Source organism: Lithobates pipiens, unplaced genomic scaffold (assembly GCF_037356315.1).
Source record: "Lithobates pipiens isolate NorthernLeopardFrog02 unplaced genomic scaffold, aLitPip1_a1.2 Scaffold_16, whole genome shotgun sequence".
Lineage (NCBI taxonomy): Eukaryota > Metazoa > Chordata > Amphibia > Anura > Ranidae > Lithobates > Lithobates pipiens.
The window spans coordinates 588,251,858-588,265,885 of record NW_027507748.1 but is presented as its reverse complement, the minus strand read 5'-3'; the positions used below and the strand labels follow the sequence as shown (position 1 = coordinate 588,265,885).

The following is a 14,028-nucleotide window of genomic DNA, read 5'->3' as shown; positions in this document are numbered from 1 at the left end:
GTAATGCAGAGTAATGGCAGAGTATTTGCAGGGAATTGAGGGGTTAATTTTCGGTGAGCAGCGATGTGGGCACTGCAGATGCAGCCCACATCGCTGCTGACACCGATCTCCTCCCCCTCCGCTGTTCCGATCGGTACAGAGAGGGGGAGGGAGGAACCGGCGTCATAACATGACGCCGGTTTGTTTACAAGTGATCACTCCGTCATTTGACGGAGCGATCACGTGGTAAACGGCCGCGACGAGCGGCTGTTTACCGTGATCCGTGATGCGCCGGGTCCTGTGGACCCGGCGGTCACGAATGCTCTCGAGTGCGCGCCCCAGGGGGCGCGCGAGAGCGGAATTCTGGGAGGACGTCATATGACGGCCTCCCACAGTTAAGAAACCGCCCTAAAGCCGTCATTCGGCTATAGGGCGGTTATTAAGTGGTTAATAGAAGTGGGCCTACAAGCCTTTAAAACAGCATATCTGGCGTGGACTCAGCTCATTGGTAAGCTCTACCCTTAAGCAAAAACAACCCCCAATGTTACAGGGGGTAAAACCTTCTGGGGCTGAAGTGGTTACGTTTTGTCTACCAGGTTACAAGGTAGAGAGTGAAATATTAGATTGGGATCGGAAGGTCTGAATAACACATAAGTGCTAGTTTTTCTTGGCATCAGATCATTTTGTATAGATGGCTCAAAGTTCCCTTTAATTCCAAAGGTTATTGGATTCTGCGTTGACATCAGCATTAAGCTTGGCAGAACTCTTGACCATTTGGGGGAAGGGAGGAAGGACAATAAATAAAAGAAATAGGAAGCTTGATATGCTTTCACGGAGTGAAACAGAGCTCAGAGCATCTCCTCCTTTGTAAACATTTGTAGTAAAACACCATGGCAGCTACTGAGGACTCATCAGACTCCACATTACGGAACAGGAATAGTGACCACACCAAGGACCAAACCTGCGCAAAACAAAATGGTAATTACTTCTTGTGTTTAGGTCTGTTTGAGTATATGTATATGTATGATTTATGAATGCTATGCTGTCAACAGTGCTTCTTATACATATAATAGTTTATTAAATTTACCTGCACACTGGGGACAAAATTCAGCTTAGTTCACACTAGTGCTGATGCATAATAATGTATGTTTCAGTGTGTTTTTCTTGTAGGGCATTTTCATGCTTCAGGAGATGGAGACTAATAGTTAAACACAAAACCCAGCCGTAAATGCATTTTCATGTGGTCCAATTAAAGTCTAAAGTGCAAAAAACACACTATACTGTACCAAAAGAAGCACTTCCACTGTTCCAAAAATTGCACTACAGTTATGTGTGTTGTTTTGTAAGTGACAGTGATCGATCGATCGATACTGCACTTGGGTGGGCTGGGCTGGGTGGAGGGGCAAAACGCAGGTGCTAGCAGGTATCTGGGCTGATCCCGCTAACAATGCGTTTTTTTGGAACCCTAAACTGCTGGGGATGCTAGTATAGATCTGATCAGATATTGATCTGTTCAGATTCTATACCACTAAGGCCGCGTACACACGGGCGGACTGTTCGCCCAACTTTGTCCGCTGAACAGTGTTTCAGCGGACAGTCCGCTCGTGTGTGGGCTTTAGCGGACAGTTTCAGCGGACAGTCTGACGAACAAAGTTTTTCGGAATTTCCGTAAAACTGTCCGCTGAAACTTGGTTTGAGCGGACAGTCCGCTCGTGTGTAGGCTTGTTCGTCAACCTAAGTTCCGCGCATACTCCGAAAGGATTTACATGCCGAAGGTTGCATTGCAGTGTATAGGACGTCGTTTTCTAGTCCCGTCGTACGTGCCGTTCACGTCATCGCGCACGGTTTCAGCGGACTGTTCGTTCATCGTGTGTGGTCAAGTCCGTTCATGCTAATTTTGAGCGGACTGTTTGTCAAACTGTTTGACGAACAAGGTTGGGCGAACAGTCCGCGCGTGTGTACGCGGCCTAAGGGAGGTGTATGCTTTGTGCGTGGGTGTTAGCGGTACTGGCACTAACCTAGCGCGGGGCGACGCAGACCCTATCTGACCCTAAAACCTAATTGATATCACCCGCCGGGTGATCAGGGGGTTAAACCTTTATTGGGTAATAAATGGCGGGTGCCCTGATGCTAGAAAAAGCGAACTACCTAACCAGCGTCACCCGTAACACTTATACAGTGATCACTGGTGAAAGGGTTAACTAGGGGCAATCAGGGGGTTAAAACCTTTATTAGGTATTATATGGGGGTACTTATCGCTATATAAAAACTGGGGTGAAAAGTGTGCCTATGTGTCAGTGGACTGTTGGTGCACTTACTTGGATGTCTTCTCTCCTCGCCGTCCTGTCAAAAAGACCACCACGAGGAGAGTGACATCATTTCCTCCCTGTCTGTGTTTACAATACACAGGCAGGGGAAGCTTCTAATTCGCCAGGAGCGATCGAGAGGGGATGGCCAGAAACCAACGGCCATTCCCTCATCCCGGATCGCTCCTGAAGCGAAACGGACCACCGCAGCCAGCGGGAGGGAGTCCGATCGGACCCCCCACCCGCTGGAAGGCAAGCACGTACCGGTACGTGCTTGTGCCTGTTGGTGCCATTGTGCTGACGTACATCTCCATGCGGCGGTCCTTAACTGGTTAAACATGATTTATTTATTTAATTTTCAAAATGTTCCTTATTTTTTGCTTAAAAAAAAAAAAACCCAGCTGTGATTAAATACCACCAAAAAAAACTCTATTTGTGCAGCTGCGGGCATCATCCCGGTACTGTTTTATTTTTTAGAGCCGGCTATCCAGCTATAACAACCGATGATGCTAAAAGCCGCTCGGCTATTATGCCGGAGGAGCGGGAGTGGACACCCCCCCGCCACTCTTACCGGGGCTCCCGATCCATCGGGAGCCCAGATGAACAATCCGCTGCTTCTGGTGGCTAGGGACAAACTGGAATGGAGCCGTAAGCGGCTTCATTCCAGCCTCCTGATCGTAAACACGGAAGTGACGTCATGAACTTCCTGTTTACTCGGCTGCCAATGGTGCCGGTTTAAAAAATATAAAAATACAGTATTCAGAATCGCCAAAAAATGGCGATCTGTATACTTCGAAGTATAAAAGGAGGGATCGGGGGGTCTTTTAGACCCCCCGATCCCTCCATAAAGAGTACCTGTCACCACCTATTACTGTCACAAGGGATGTTTACATTCCTTGTGACATCAATAAAAGTGATCACTTTTTTTTTTTTTAACAATTATTAATTTTAAAATTAAATAAGACACATTTTTTTTAAAGTGGCCACAAGCTCGCGCAGCAAAGAAAACTCATACGGAAGTTGCGTTCGCATATGTAAACGGTGTTCAAACCATACATGTGAGGTATCGCCGCGATCATCAGAGTGAGAGCAATAATTCTAGCACTAGAACTCCTCTGTAACTCTAACCAGGTAACCGGATTATTATTATTTTTTTTAAAGCGTCACCTATGGAAATTTTTAGGTACCGTAGTTTGTCGTAATTCCACAAGTGCGTGCAATTATAAAGCGTGACATGTTTGGTTTCTATTTACTCAGCGTAACATCATCTTTCACATTATACAAAAAAAAAATTGGGCTAACTTTTACTGTTTTTTTCGTTGTGTTTTTTTTTTTTTTTTTTACATTCATGAAAGTTTCCTTTTTCCCAAAAAGTTGCATTTAAAACACCGCTGCACAAATAATGTGTGACAAACTATTGTAACAATCGCCATTTTATGCTCTTATAAATAAATATATATAATGTTTTGGGGTTCCAAGTAATTTAGGTATTTTAACTTGTAAATGCCAAATATCAGAAATAGGCTTAGTCATGAAAGGGTTAAGGTATGAATTGTTTACTTTTGACAATGATTATCTTGGTCATTTTGTTGCTTCATGGACTTGTCCTTATTAGCCCCTAGATTGCTACAATATTTTTTATCTTTTCAAATCTAGTGATTGGATACATACTGCCTCTCAGCTTTGCTGTTTCTAGCTAGGATACTTTGTATTTCAGCTTGCTATCAGGCGCCCCATACACCATCTGTCTTCTCGATTTAACAAACATACTAGGTGGTTCTGGCCCATACACCTTAGCATTGCCTAACAGGTGAGATTAGCCAAGTGTTAAACATTTTAATGCCTATCCTATCACTATTGTTAGTTATAACATATTGATCCTTTGACATATGCTTTTGTGCTTTAGGTCACTCTGTGGTCTGTTTATGCTCTCTACTATATTATCAACATTACCTAATATCTGGCTGCCTATGGGGTAGTTCCTGTATGGTTTTTGTGTTGAGGTAGGCTTATGGATAACAATACTAATTGGCTATTTTGTTAGTCTTCTGTCTCTCTCTCTCTCTATCTCCTACAAAGTCCATTTTTTATTTTTTTTATTTTTTTTGTTCCTTATGTGCTTTTTGATCTAAAACAGTTTTGTTGGATGTGGCACTGCTATACTTTTAAGACCCCCCACAATACCATCCTGTGATGGAGTCTTGGTAAACTTTTTGATTCATGGTTGCCAACATGTCAAAATGTTCCCCAGGGACATAGCTCTCCACTGTTGTACCTGTGATAATTACAAACATTTCTGTCTTGAAGGACTGAAGGGCATTCATACCATATAAATGCACGTTTTTCTTTTGCTGAATCATTTTGCAGGAAGTGCAGATATTTTCCTTTCAGTTAGAAAAAGGATGAAGCTATACCTCACAAGATAGAGATTTTCCTGCTGGGCTTGGTGAATGCACTTGCCCCTTCAAGGGCAGTTCGTACACTACTAAGATTGCTTCTCTTCTATGCCAGGAAAATCATCATACTCAAGAGGAGAGCTTCCATGTCTGCCCTTACCCTGAATGCATGGAAATCATTAGTCAATCTTGCAGTACCCTTATATAAAGAAACATACTCTAGTAGAGGATGTCCACTAAAGTTTCAAAAGGTCTAGAACATATGGCTAGAGTCTGAAATGACAACTGTAGAACAAGACCCTGTAGGTATATCGGTCTGATTTGATTTACATATAAGATAAGGTGCATTCTGACTAACCGCACACCTATAGCTGCCTACTTATTGGGAGATGCCTGTCGTATATCACATATGTGTAGCACTACCCCCGAAGGAGCTGCTGGTTAGATGTGGGCTTACCGTCACCTTCTGCTCTCCTCGTTTCATGTCTAGGGGTCAACAGATCTACTTGAATGGATTTTATTTGCAAAACGTAGACAATGAACAGTCTCTTAAATTGGGATCAGAGGGTTGGAAAGGAAGTTCAGGTACTCTAAGCCCTTGTACACACGGTCAGATATTCCGATGGACAATGTCCGATAGGACCGTGTTGTCGGATAATCCGACAGTGTGTGGGCTCCATCGGACTGTTTCCGTCGGAATATCCGACGGATCAAGTTTTTACAGCTTGGCTATAAAAAAACATGATCCGATCACGTCAGTTCCGATCGTGTGTAGCCTAGTCCGACAGACAAGGTACCACGCATGCTCACAATAAAATTCTGAGACTGAAGCACTCGCTCAGGTAAAACTACCACTCGTAATCACTATAGCACATTCGTCACGCTGCAATGTTAAAAATACTTTCATGCAGCGCATTCCTTTTCTTTACAATGCTACAAGAATTAAGTTGTTTTGATGCTCGTATTCACACACACACACTTCTCCCAAACGTATTTTTCTTTATTCTTTTTACTCATTTCAGCAATACAATATTTTAATTTGTCACATCTACCCAATCTTTTTTTTATTTAATTTTTTTTATTTTTTTTACAGATTGCTCATCTTTGCATTTTTTTGGTGTGTTTTGTGTGTCAACTTACCACAACACCATTATTATCTTTTTCATTTATTGTTTTATTTTTTAATCTACAGGAGGTTGTTTGGTGTTGGTGCCCCTTGTTATTCATTTGACTTTGTATTTTTGAAATGTACCTGCCTACTCACAAATAAACTGTCCTTTTTGAAGTAAAACACATACGCAAGTATTTCTTCAAGCAAAAAAAAAAAAACCTTTATTTAGGTGTCAAACAAATAAACAGGAAGACAATGCTGGAGAAACTGGTCAATTTGGCGAAGCCTTTGGCCCCCAGGGCAGACATGAACTAATTTGAAAATGCAAAATTGGTGGCCTGAGGAGTACATATCTCAGGGAGAGCAGTCTGGTCCAGAAGTCCAAGAGATCAGGAAGAGCAGATGCCATCTATGTCCCCAGGCTGTGGTTCTACAAGAGGATGCATCTTCTGTCAGACCAGACTGAACCCAGGCCATCACTCTCTGGTCTTCCTTGGTCACTTCCCTCCAGGCTGTGGCTCGGCTCCTGTAGTTGTGGCAGGAGGAAGAGGAGGAGGGTGATGGTCGACCTCCTCCTGGCTGCCACTTGCCACAGCCTCCTCCTGGCTGAGGTCTTCCTGTGTATGAAAATGGGACATAGTTTCAGTTTTGTGGTCATCAATCACACAATTTTGTGCTCATGACTGTTGCAAATAGAACAGACTATCATTCTGAGCCCAGCATTTTTCATTCTTGTCCCAATAATTTTTGATCACTACTGTCTATTGATCTGTAAACCACTTTGTTAAATCACAACTTACTAATCAATAATAACATTTAGTTAACATCAAATGTACAACAAGAAATATGTTCAGTGCTATACCTGTCTCAAGCTGGGCCCCTCCACGTGTTGCTGCCTGGAAGGCCCAGGTTGGACATCAGAAGCCTCAGCTGGGGGTGAAGGAAGACTGGAGAGTGGTGGCGTGGGTTCCCCCTGGTCTGCCAGAAAATGCAGCTTCTCGTAGTACACCATCCTGGGGATATAAATGGCATCTGGATCTCCTGATCTCAGGGAATCCTGGTGCTTCTTTCGCTCCTTGAGATATGTACTCCTCAGGGCACCAATTTTAAACATCACATAGATCATGTCTGCCTTGGGGACCATGATCTTCACCAAAGCAAGTAGTTTCTCGAGCGCTGCCTTCCTCTTTCTTCGGTCATTATAAAAGGGGTTGTTCTTCTGCCACAGGCAGGGCACCTCCCTGAGCAGATCAATGAATAGCCCCATAAAATTTGAGTTCTTGAAGGGATCCATCTTGTCTGCAAGACACAACACAAGACCAACCCTAATAATAATAATGCCATGCTAAACTAGTCTAATCTTGTCCCAACATAGGCATATATAGAAGCAGTACAGGCTAGTGATGTACCAAGTTAAAAATTGTACCTTCGTTTGCACGATCGTCCTCACTATGCTCACAGATCGTACGTACGACACATGCGTGTTGCATTTTATATACAGTGCGCATGTGTGAAACTCCGCCCGCCCCTGACGTTCTTTCTAGACTATTCCCTGCCCCTTCTTTCGTTGCAGTGGGGAGAGCACATGGCGGAGAGAAAGCAGGTGCGCAATCAGAGTTCCACTAACGAGGAGGAGGGTGAGGAAAGCCCGGAGCCTGAAACGTCCCGATCCTGGAGGAGAAGATTTAAAGCCTCAAATATGTGTTTTGGAGAGATGTTGTAGATGGTGGACATATTGAAGAGGAACGACTATGATGGGAAGTATGGACCTTACCCAAACCCAAATATCAGAAAGGTCAAGATCATGACTAAAGTTGTGAAGTCTTCTTCAGAAGAATTTTGGGGTACGACGATCCAAGGATCAACTGAGAAAACGCTGGTCAGACCTGAAACGGAGGGAGCACGATCAGTACAGAAGGATCAAGCGAGTTCTTCAAAAAAGTAGTTGTCATGTGTCCATATTATTTTCCTTGCATACTGCTGCATGTGCTTCTGATTTAATGTTGTACAGTTTAAAATGGCCACTTTCAAGTTCATGGGTTCAATCGTTCGTGCTAAACATCGTTCGTTAGCCCACTCCCAAAACGATGTTTTTCACACTGCAGGTAAATATTCCAGCTTTAGAAAGTGTCCAAAATAATGTTCTCATGTCACGATCAGGGGTCAGGCTCAAAGACCAATTGCTATAGTAGTTGCAGGACTACCACTAACCAGCAGGATAGGAACACAGGAAGTCACCCTGGCAGATGACACAGGCTCACCTGACGTGCGGAGTCTAAGTACTAACCGGTTTTCACCAGAGCTCCAGATGGTGGAGATGGATTTAGCTGCGTGTTAGTACCAGGTCGCGGTCCTCAGGATCGCCCCACCAAGAGGTGAGCAAGCCGGGGTTCAGTAGCGGAAGAGCCGGTAAAGATCAAACAGAAGCGTGGTCAGTAAGCAAGCCAAAAGGTCGGTAATGAGTTGTTGCAGGTTGGGATCAGGCAGAAGCGTAGTCGTGGAACAAGCCAAGGGTCAACAACAAGCAGTAGCAAATATAAACGGCAGCAGGGAAGACAGGAGCGAGATACAGGCTGGAGATAGCACAATATTCTGGCAAGGAGGAAGTGCAGAGACATGGCTTATATCAGGAAGTTCATGGGCGGAGCAAAGAGATCAAGGTACAAGGCAGGGTTGTCTAAAGGATCTAGGCACTATCCAGCAGCTCAGATAGCTCAGAGAGAAGATTCATTGCCAGACACAGCTGAGGTCCTGGGTTCAAGTCCAGGTCCTGACATCTCACCTTTGAACTCGGCCAAAAAACACAATTGTATGACACTTCCAAGCAATGTTTCGTATTCCTTTTTTACATTCTCATAGGGGAGAGAAGACTCAGGACGTCTGAGGACACCAGGGACCCCACTCCTCCCAAAGAAGGGGAAATTCCAACACCAGAAGCAGAGGAGGAGGAGGAGAAAGGAGAGATTGTTGAAATTGGACAAATTGTCACCACAACAGGTGAGTGTCGGAGACCACATCTTCCGGTAAGCTAATTAATGTATGTCTGCATATTTTATAATACATGTTGTGTTTATTTTTGTTTTTTAGGTGATGTGGAAGAAGAATCACATTTTACCAGTGAAAGTGCCCAGATCCTCATTGGGGAGATAATGAGGTGCAATTGTGATTTAGAAAATATACAGAAAAACATCAATGATGTTCAACAGAAAATGAAGAACATCATTGATGTTTTGGGGAGAGTCTGAAACACCCCAAACTAGCTAGCATAGTTTTTTATTTTTTCAAAAGCCAAATTTGGAAGATGCATACAGTGTGTCAACATGTACTATCTCCCATCATGGGGGATCAATGTACGTGTTTTGTGGCTGAGATGAAGGGGTTGCACCCCCGAAACATGTACTGGAATCAGGAGGAAAATTGCCACTTTTGTATTCTCAGTGTGTGCATCTTCCAAATTTGGCTTTTCCAGGGGTTACACCCCATCCGATGAAGGCAATATCGGCACAGTTTGTACATACTCATGCCTGATATTGTCTGAACTTTGTAAGTTCCTGTGTACTGTATGATATGCTTTGATACATGCCTGTTTACAAAAAAAAATGGAAAGTTATAAAAACTTTACCCAAAATAATGTTTTCTATACACCAAATATGTTGGTTTGTTGTAAAACCCTTTTCTAAACGCACATGTGAATGTGCTTTGAGTAAAAAGTGAAATTATCAACAATGTGTGGCTTCCTTTTTCAATGCGCAAAAGCAGGATTTGGAGTAAAGTTGTTGGTTTCTGTGGCAATGGGTGTTATTTACTAAAGGCAACTCCACTTTGCACTCCAAGTGCAGTTTCAGGTGCACTTTAGCCTTTAGTAAATAACACCCACAGTGATGTTTACATTTCCCAATCACGCCATTTTCCTGACCCCACATATTTCTGCCATGGTGCTGAAAATTAGCAATATTTTTGTTAGTAATGCACTACATACATTAGCAACAGAAACAAGATGTGTGTGTGGCAGACCCACAACATAATAAGATTATCTGAAGAAGAGACTGTCACCTCTTCTTGCTCAGAACTTGGGTTTGCACTGTTGTAGAAAAAGGCCCAAAAAAGCAAAAATACCTAGGAGACACCTAAAACAAAGCCAAGTAGTAAATGAAAACAAAGGTTATTGTAGTTTCAAAGAAAAAATTATAAAAAAATGCCTCTCAGACATTGTCTGGCATATCAATATCCCCCCTACCCACAAAGTACTCCATGTATTGGGTTCTGACCTTGCGGGCGCTTTGGGGGGGGGGGGGCGCAAGCCAGGACGAGCAGCTTCAAGGGCCGTGAGATTGTCATTTTCAGGCAAGTCTGCATCTGGGCCAACTGAGACCACATAGTTAGCTGAATGTTTGTTTTGTTTTTCAAAAAATTGTGTAGAAAACAGCAGGCAAGCACTATGTGGTTTAGTTTATATTCCGCCATGTGGATTGGCATCAAATATAGGTGGAAACGGCTGGTCAGTATTCCAAAAGTGTTCTCCACAACTCTTCTGGCTCTGGCCAGCCAGAAATTAAATATCCTCTGATCCGGGGTGAGGGTCCTCATCGGGAATGGCCGCATCAGGTGGTTTGCCAGGGCAAACGCCTCATCTGCGATGAAAACGAACGGGAGTTCTTCTATATTCTCCTCTGGGGGTGGCAAGCCCAGACTGCCACTCTGGAGACGCCAGTAGAATTCAGTCCGCGTGAACACTCCACCATCCGACATCCGGCCATTTTGCCCCACGTCCACATAAAGGAAGTCATAGGTCGCTAACATCACAATACTATTAAACCCCTTGTAATTCTAATAGTACGACCCTGAGTTGGGGGGTGGGAAGATGCGGATGTGTTTCCCATCAATTGCACCTCCAAAATTGGGAAAGTCCCAACGGCTGGCAAAGGGGGAGGCCACAGTCTTCCATTCCTGTGGCGTTGAAGGAAACTGTGGAGTGAAACAAGACAAAAAATTACTAATTTTGCACATTAACATTGCAAGCAGATTAGACACAAACATTTTTGGCCAAGATCAGTATAACATTTTGGGAAATGAGTATTTAAAGCCTAAAGTATAAGGTCCCCTTATCAGAGTCATCACCCCCCACCCCCCCCCCCCATCTGATGGGCCCTTGCAAAAAATGAGGGGGGGGGGATGTTTTGGACAGGTAACCCTCTCCACTTCATTGAGAGCTGAATGCAGAAATAATGTGTGATACTTTGGCCAGCGCCTCCTTACTTACACTATTGGCAGCCCACCGGACAGGTAAGAAGTGTCATAATACCAAAAAAAATTAAAAAATGTAAGCACATTTTGACATTCTTCTATTACCTATCAAGATAATAATAGGAGAAAAAAAAACCTAGAAACTGTAGCATTTGAAAGTATTGAGGCAGGCCCTTGCACTACATGCTTTGGTGAATTTGTCCATAAATCTGACCAGAAAAAAGGTAGGTAGAGTGTGTATTGGGTTTGGCAAAGTCAGCAGATGGTGGATTGCTATCAGCTGACCTAGCAGTTGGGGGGAGGGGGGTTCCCAATGAGTTTAGCCCAACCAAAAAAAAAATGGCACTCTGCATGAATTTAAGCACACACATAACATTTGTACACATTTTAGGGGGTATTTAGGGGAAAGCAATACTATGGAGCTGACAAAAGACATTGCTAAGTGACTAGACTATAGATTTATGGCCCCAGAAGAGCATGCTGGGGAAGTTAGTGAAGGCAAATCTGCATGAAGGACAAAAAAAGGAACTTGAAAAGCTTCCAGCATGCATGAGGACAAAGGGGCACAGCATATCAATTAGAGCATATTGCAGTCATGGTAATTAGGGAACGAGGAAAGAAATCCAATACATTAGCAATCATTAAATACATAGAATGTGATGTTAATGGAGAAAACTTACCTTCATATAGTCCTTCTGCAGGACCTGAATGATGGCAGAACAGGTCTCTGGTATAATGATCCCCAGAGCCTGGGGGAGATGCCTGTGGAGAACTTCAGGTCCTGAAGGCTTCTCCCTGTCACCAAGTAGCACAACGTGGCAATAAGCCTCTACTCCGGAGTGATGGCTTGCCGCATGCAGGTATCCTGCCTGGTGATATAAGGGGACAGCAAAGCCAGCAGACAGTGAAAAACGAGGTCCGTTATCTGGAGATAATTCCTGAAATCATCAGGATTATTCTCCCTGAGCAAAGGCATGTGCGAGAACTGGTCACGCTGGCGCAACCAATTCTTGGTCCACAAACTCCTCCTCGCCCTGTTCATGGACCGGGCTTGTGTGAAAGCTAAAAGCCCAACACCAAGCCCCTGCACAGCACAAACTCTATGCCGAGTACGTACACGAAACATGGCTTAAAACGGTTGGCTGGTCAGAACATACCACAGAAAGCACCGATAAAGAGCAATGCCTGAAAAAATGAGCTGAAAAGCAGAAACGAGCAGACAATAAGCAATGCAAATCAAAGCGTACTATACCAAGATATAGTCCACAATGAGCAACAAATGCTTACTGACTACACGCACTGATAATCAGATACGCACAGACTGAAGAGCAGTAACGAACTGAAGCACAAATCTGAAAAGCGCAAATCGTCTCTCACCAAGCTTCTACTAACACGCGATAAACACGAGATCAGCAGAAGGAGCCCAAAGGGTGCCGGACGTGGTGCTGAACTTCCCTTTTCTAGTGCCGTCGTACGTGGCTTATGTCACCGCGTTCTTGCCAACTGGAAATTTCCGACAACTGAGTCCGACCGTGTGTATGTAACACCACTTCCGGACTAAATCCGTCGGTATTTATCTGACAGATTTGGTTGCCGGAATGTCCGACAGTGTGTACGGGGGCTAAGTGTCAAAGTCAAAATGTTGAAGAACTTGCTTACTTTGACTGCATCCAGAGAATAGCCATTTGCAACTGGATGTTCACTCAAATTAGACAGTCCTTCTCTCACAAGGCCTAGCAGCCAACAAGGTGCTTACTCAGGAATAGGGATGAGCCAAACACCCCCAGGTTTGCACCAGAACTTTCGAACGGACCCCAAATTCGTACGAACTTTAGAACCCCACTGAAGTCTATGGGACTCGAACGTTCGAAATTAAAAGTGCTAATTTTAACAGCTAATATGCAAGATGCTGTCCTAAAAAGGGTTTGGGGACCTGGCTCCTGCCCCAGAGGACATGGGTCAATGCCTAAAATGTTTTTTAAAATGGCCGTTTTGGCGGGAGCACTGATTTTAATGACGATTAAAGTGAAAAAAAAAAGTGAAATATTCCTTTAAATATCGTGCCTGGGGGTTGTCTGTAGTATGCCTGTGAAGTGCCACGTGTCTCCCGTGTTTAGAACAGTCCCTGCACAAAATGACATTTAACGGAAATAACGTCATTTAAAACTGCTTGCGCTTTTAATGTTATATCTGGTTCCTGAAATATGGTTGAAAATCATTGAGAAAAATGGCATGGGTAGCCCTCCCTGCCCATTACCAGCCCCTTTGGGTCTTGTACGCATATTAAGGGGAACCCCGTACCCATATTAAAAAAAGGAAATACGTGTGGCCCCCAGGCCCTATATACTCAGAACAGCAGTATACAGGCGGTGCAAACAAGACAGGGACTGTGTAGGCTTGTTGTGTTAAGTTGAATCTGTTTGTAATTTTCAACTGGTACATTTTTAAAGTGTAGCTCCAGTCAAAAAAAATATTTTTAAGCTTTTTGGAAAACATAGGGAAGGGTTATCACCCCTGTATAATTTGTTTTGCCGTCCGTCTTTTTTCATCTCACTTGCTGTTGTCTCCTTCCGTTTGCAAGTAGGAGATGTTTGTAAGTTGGATGTTTGAAAGTAGGGGCCTGCCCTATATGCTCTGCAGAAATGGCGGAACAAGGTGTTGGTTTTGCCACAACATTGTAAGCCCTCAAAGTGACTCTTGGTGGGCGCTGGAGCGCCCTGCTGTGAACGATTATATCAAGAATTGTAATTACATGCCATTGTTGAACAGTGGTAGAAAAATTGACTTTGGTGGTTGTGGTGCTGGTGCCACAACACTATAAGTCCTCACAGTTACTCTGGGTGGGCACAGGAACGGGCCCTCCTATGAAATATTATATCAAGAATTGTAATTACATGTCCCTGTTAAACAGGGGCAGAAAAATTGGGCCTTAGGCACTGGTACTGGTGCCACGACACTGCAACCTCTCCCATATACTCTAGTTTTAGTGCAG

General features: G+C 43.8%; 1 protein-coding gene across 2 annotated transcripts in view; it reads left to right on the top strand.

The window, feature by feature from the left end:
• The first annotated feature begins 807 nt into the window (after window positions 1–807).
• Window positions 808–14,028, top strand: part of LOC143983794 (sterol O-acyltransferase 2-like) — a 306,186-nt gene continuing 292,965 nt past the window's right edge. Inside the window, exon 1 of one of the 2 annotated variants that reach the window (XM_077483884.1) lies at window positions 808–957. In XM_077483884.1, coding sequence (XP_077340010.1) covers window positions 870–957 — 88 coding nt within the window. In that variant the 5' untranslated portion in view covers window positions 808–869. The remainder of the gene's footprint in view (window positions 958–14,028) is intronic. The other variant, XM_077483882.1, reaches the window with a different exon arrangement.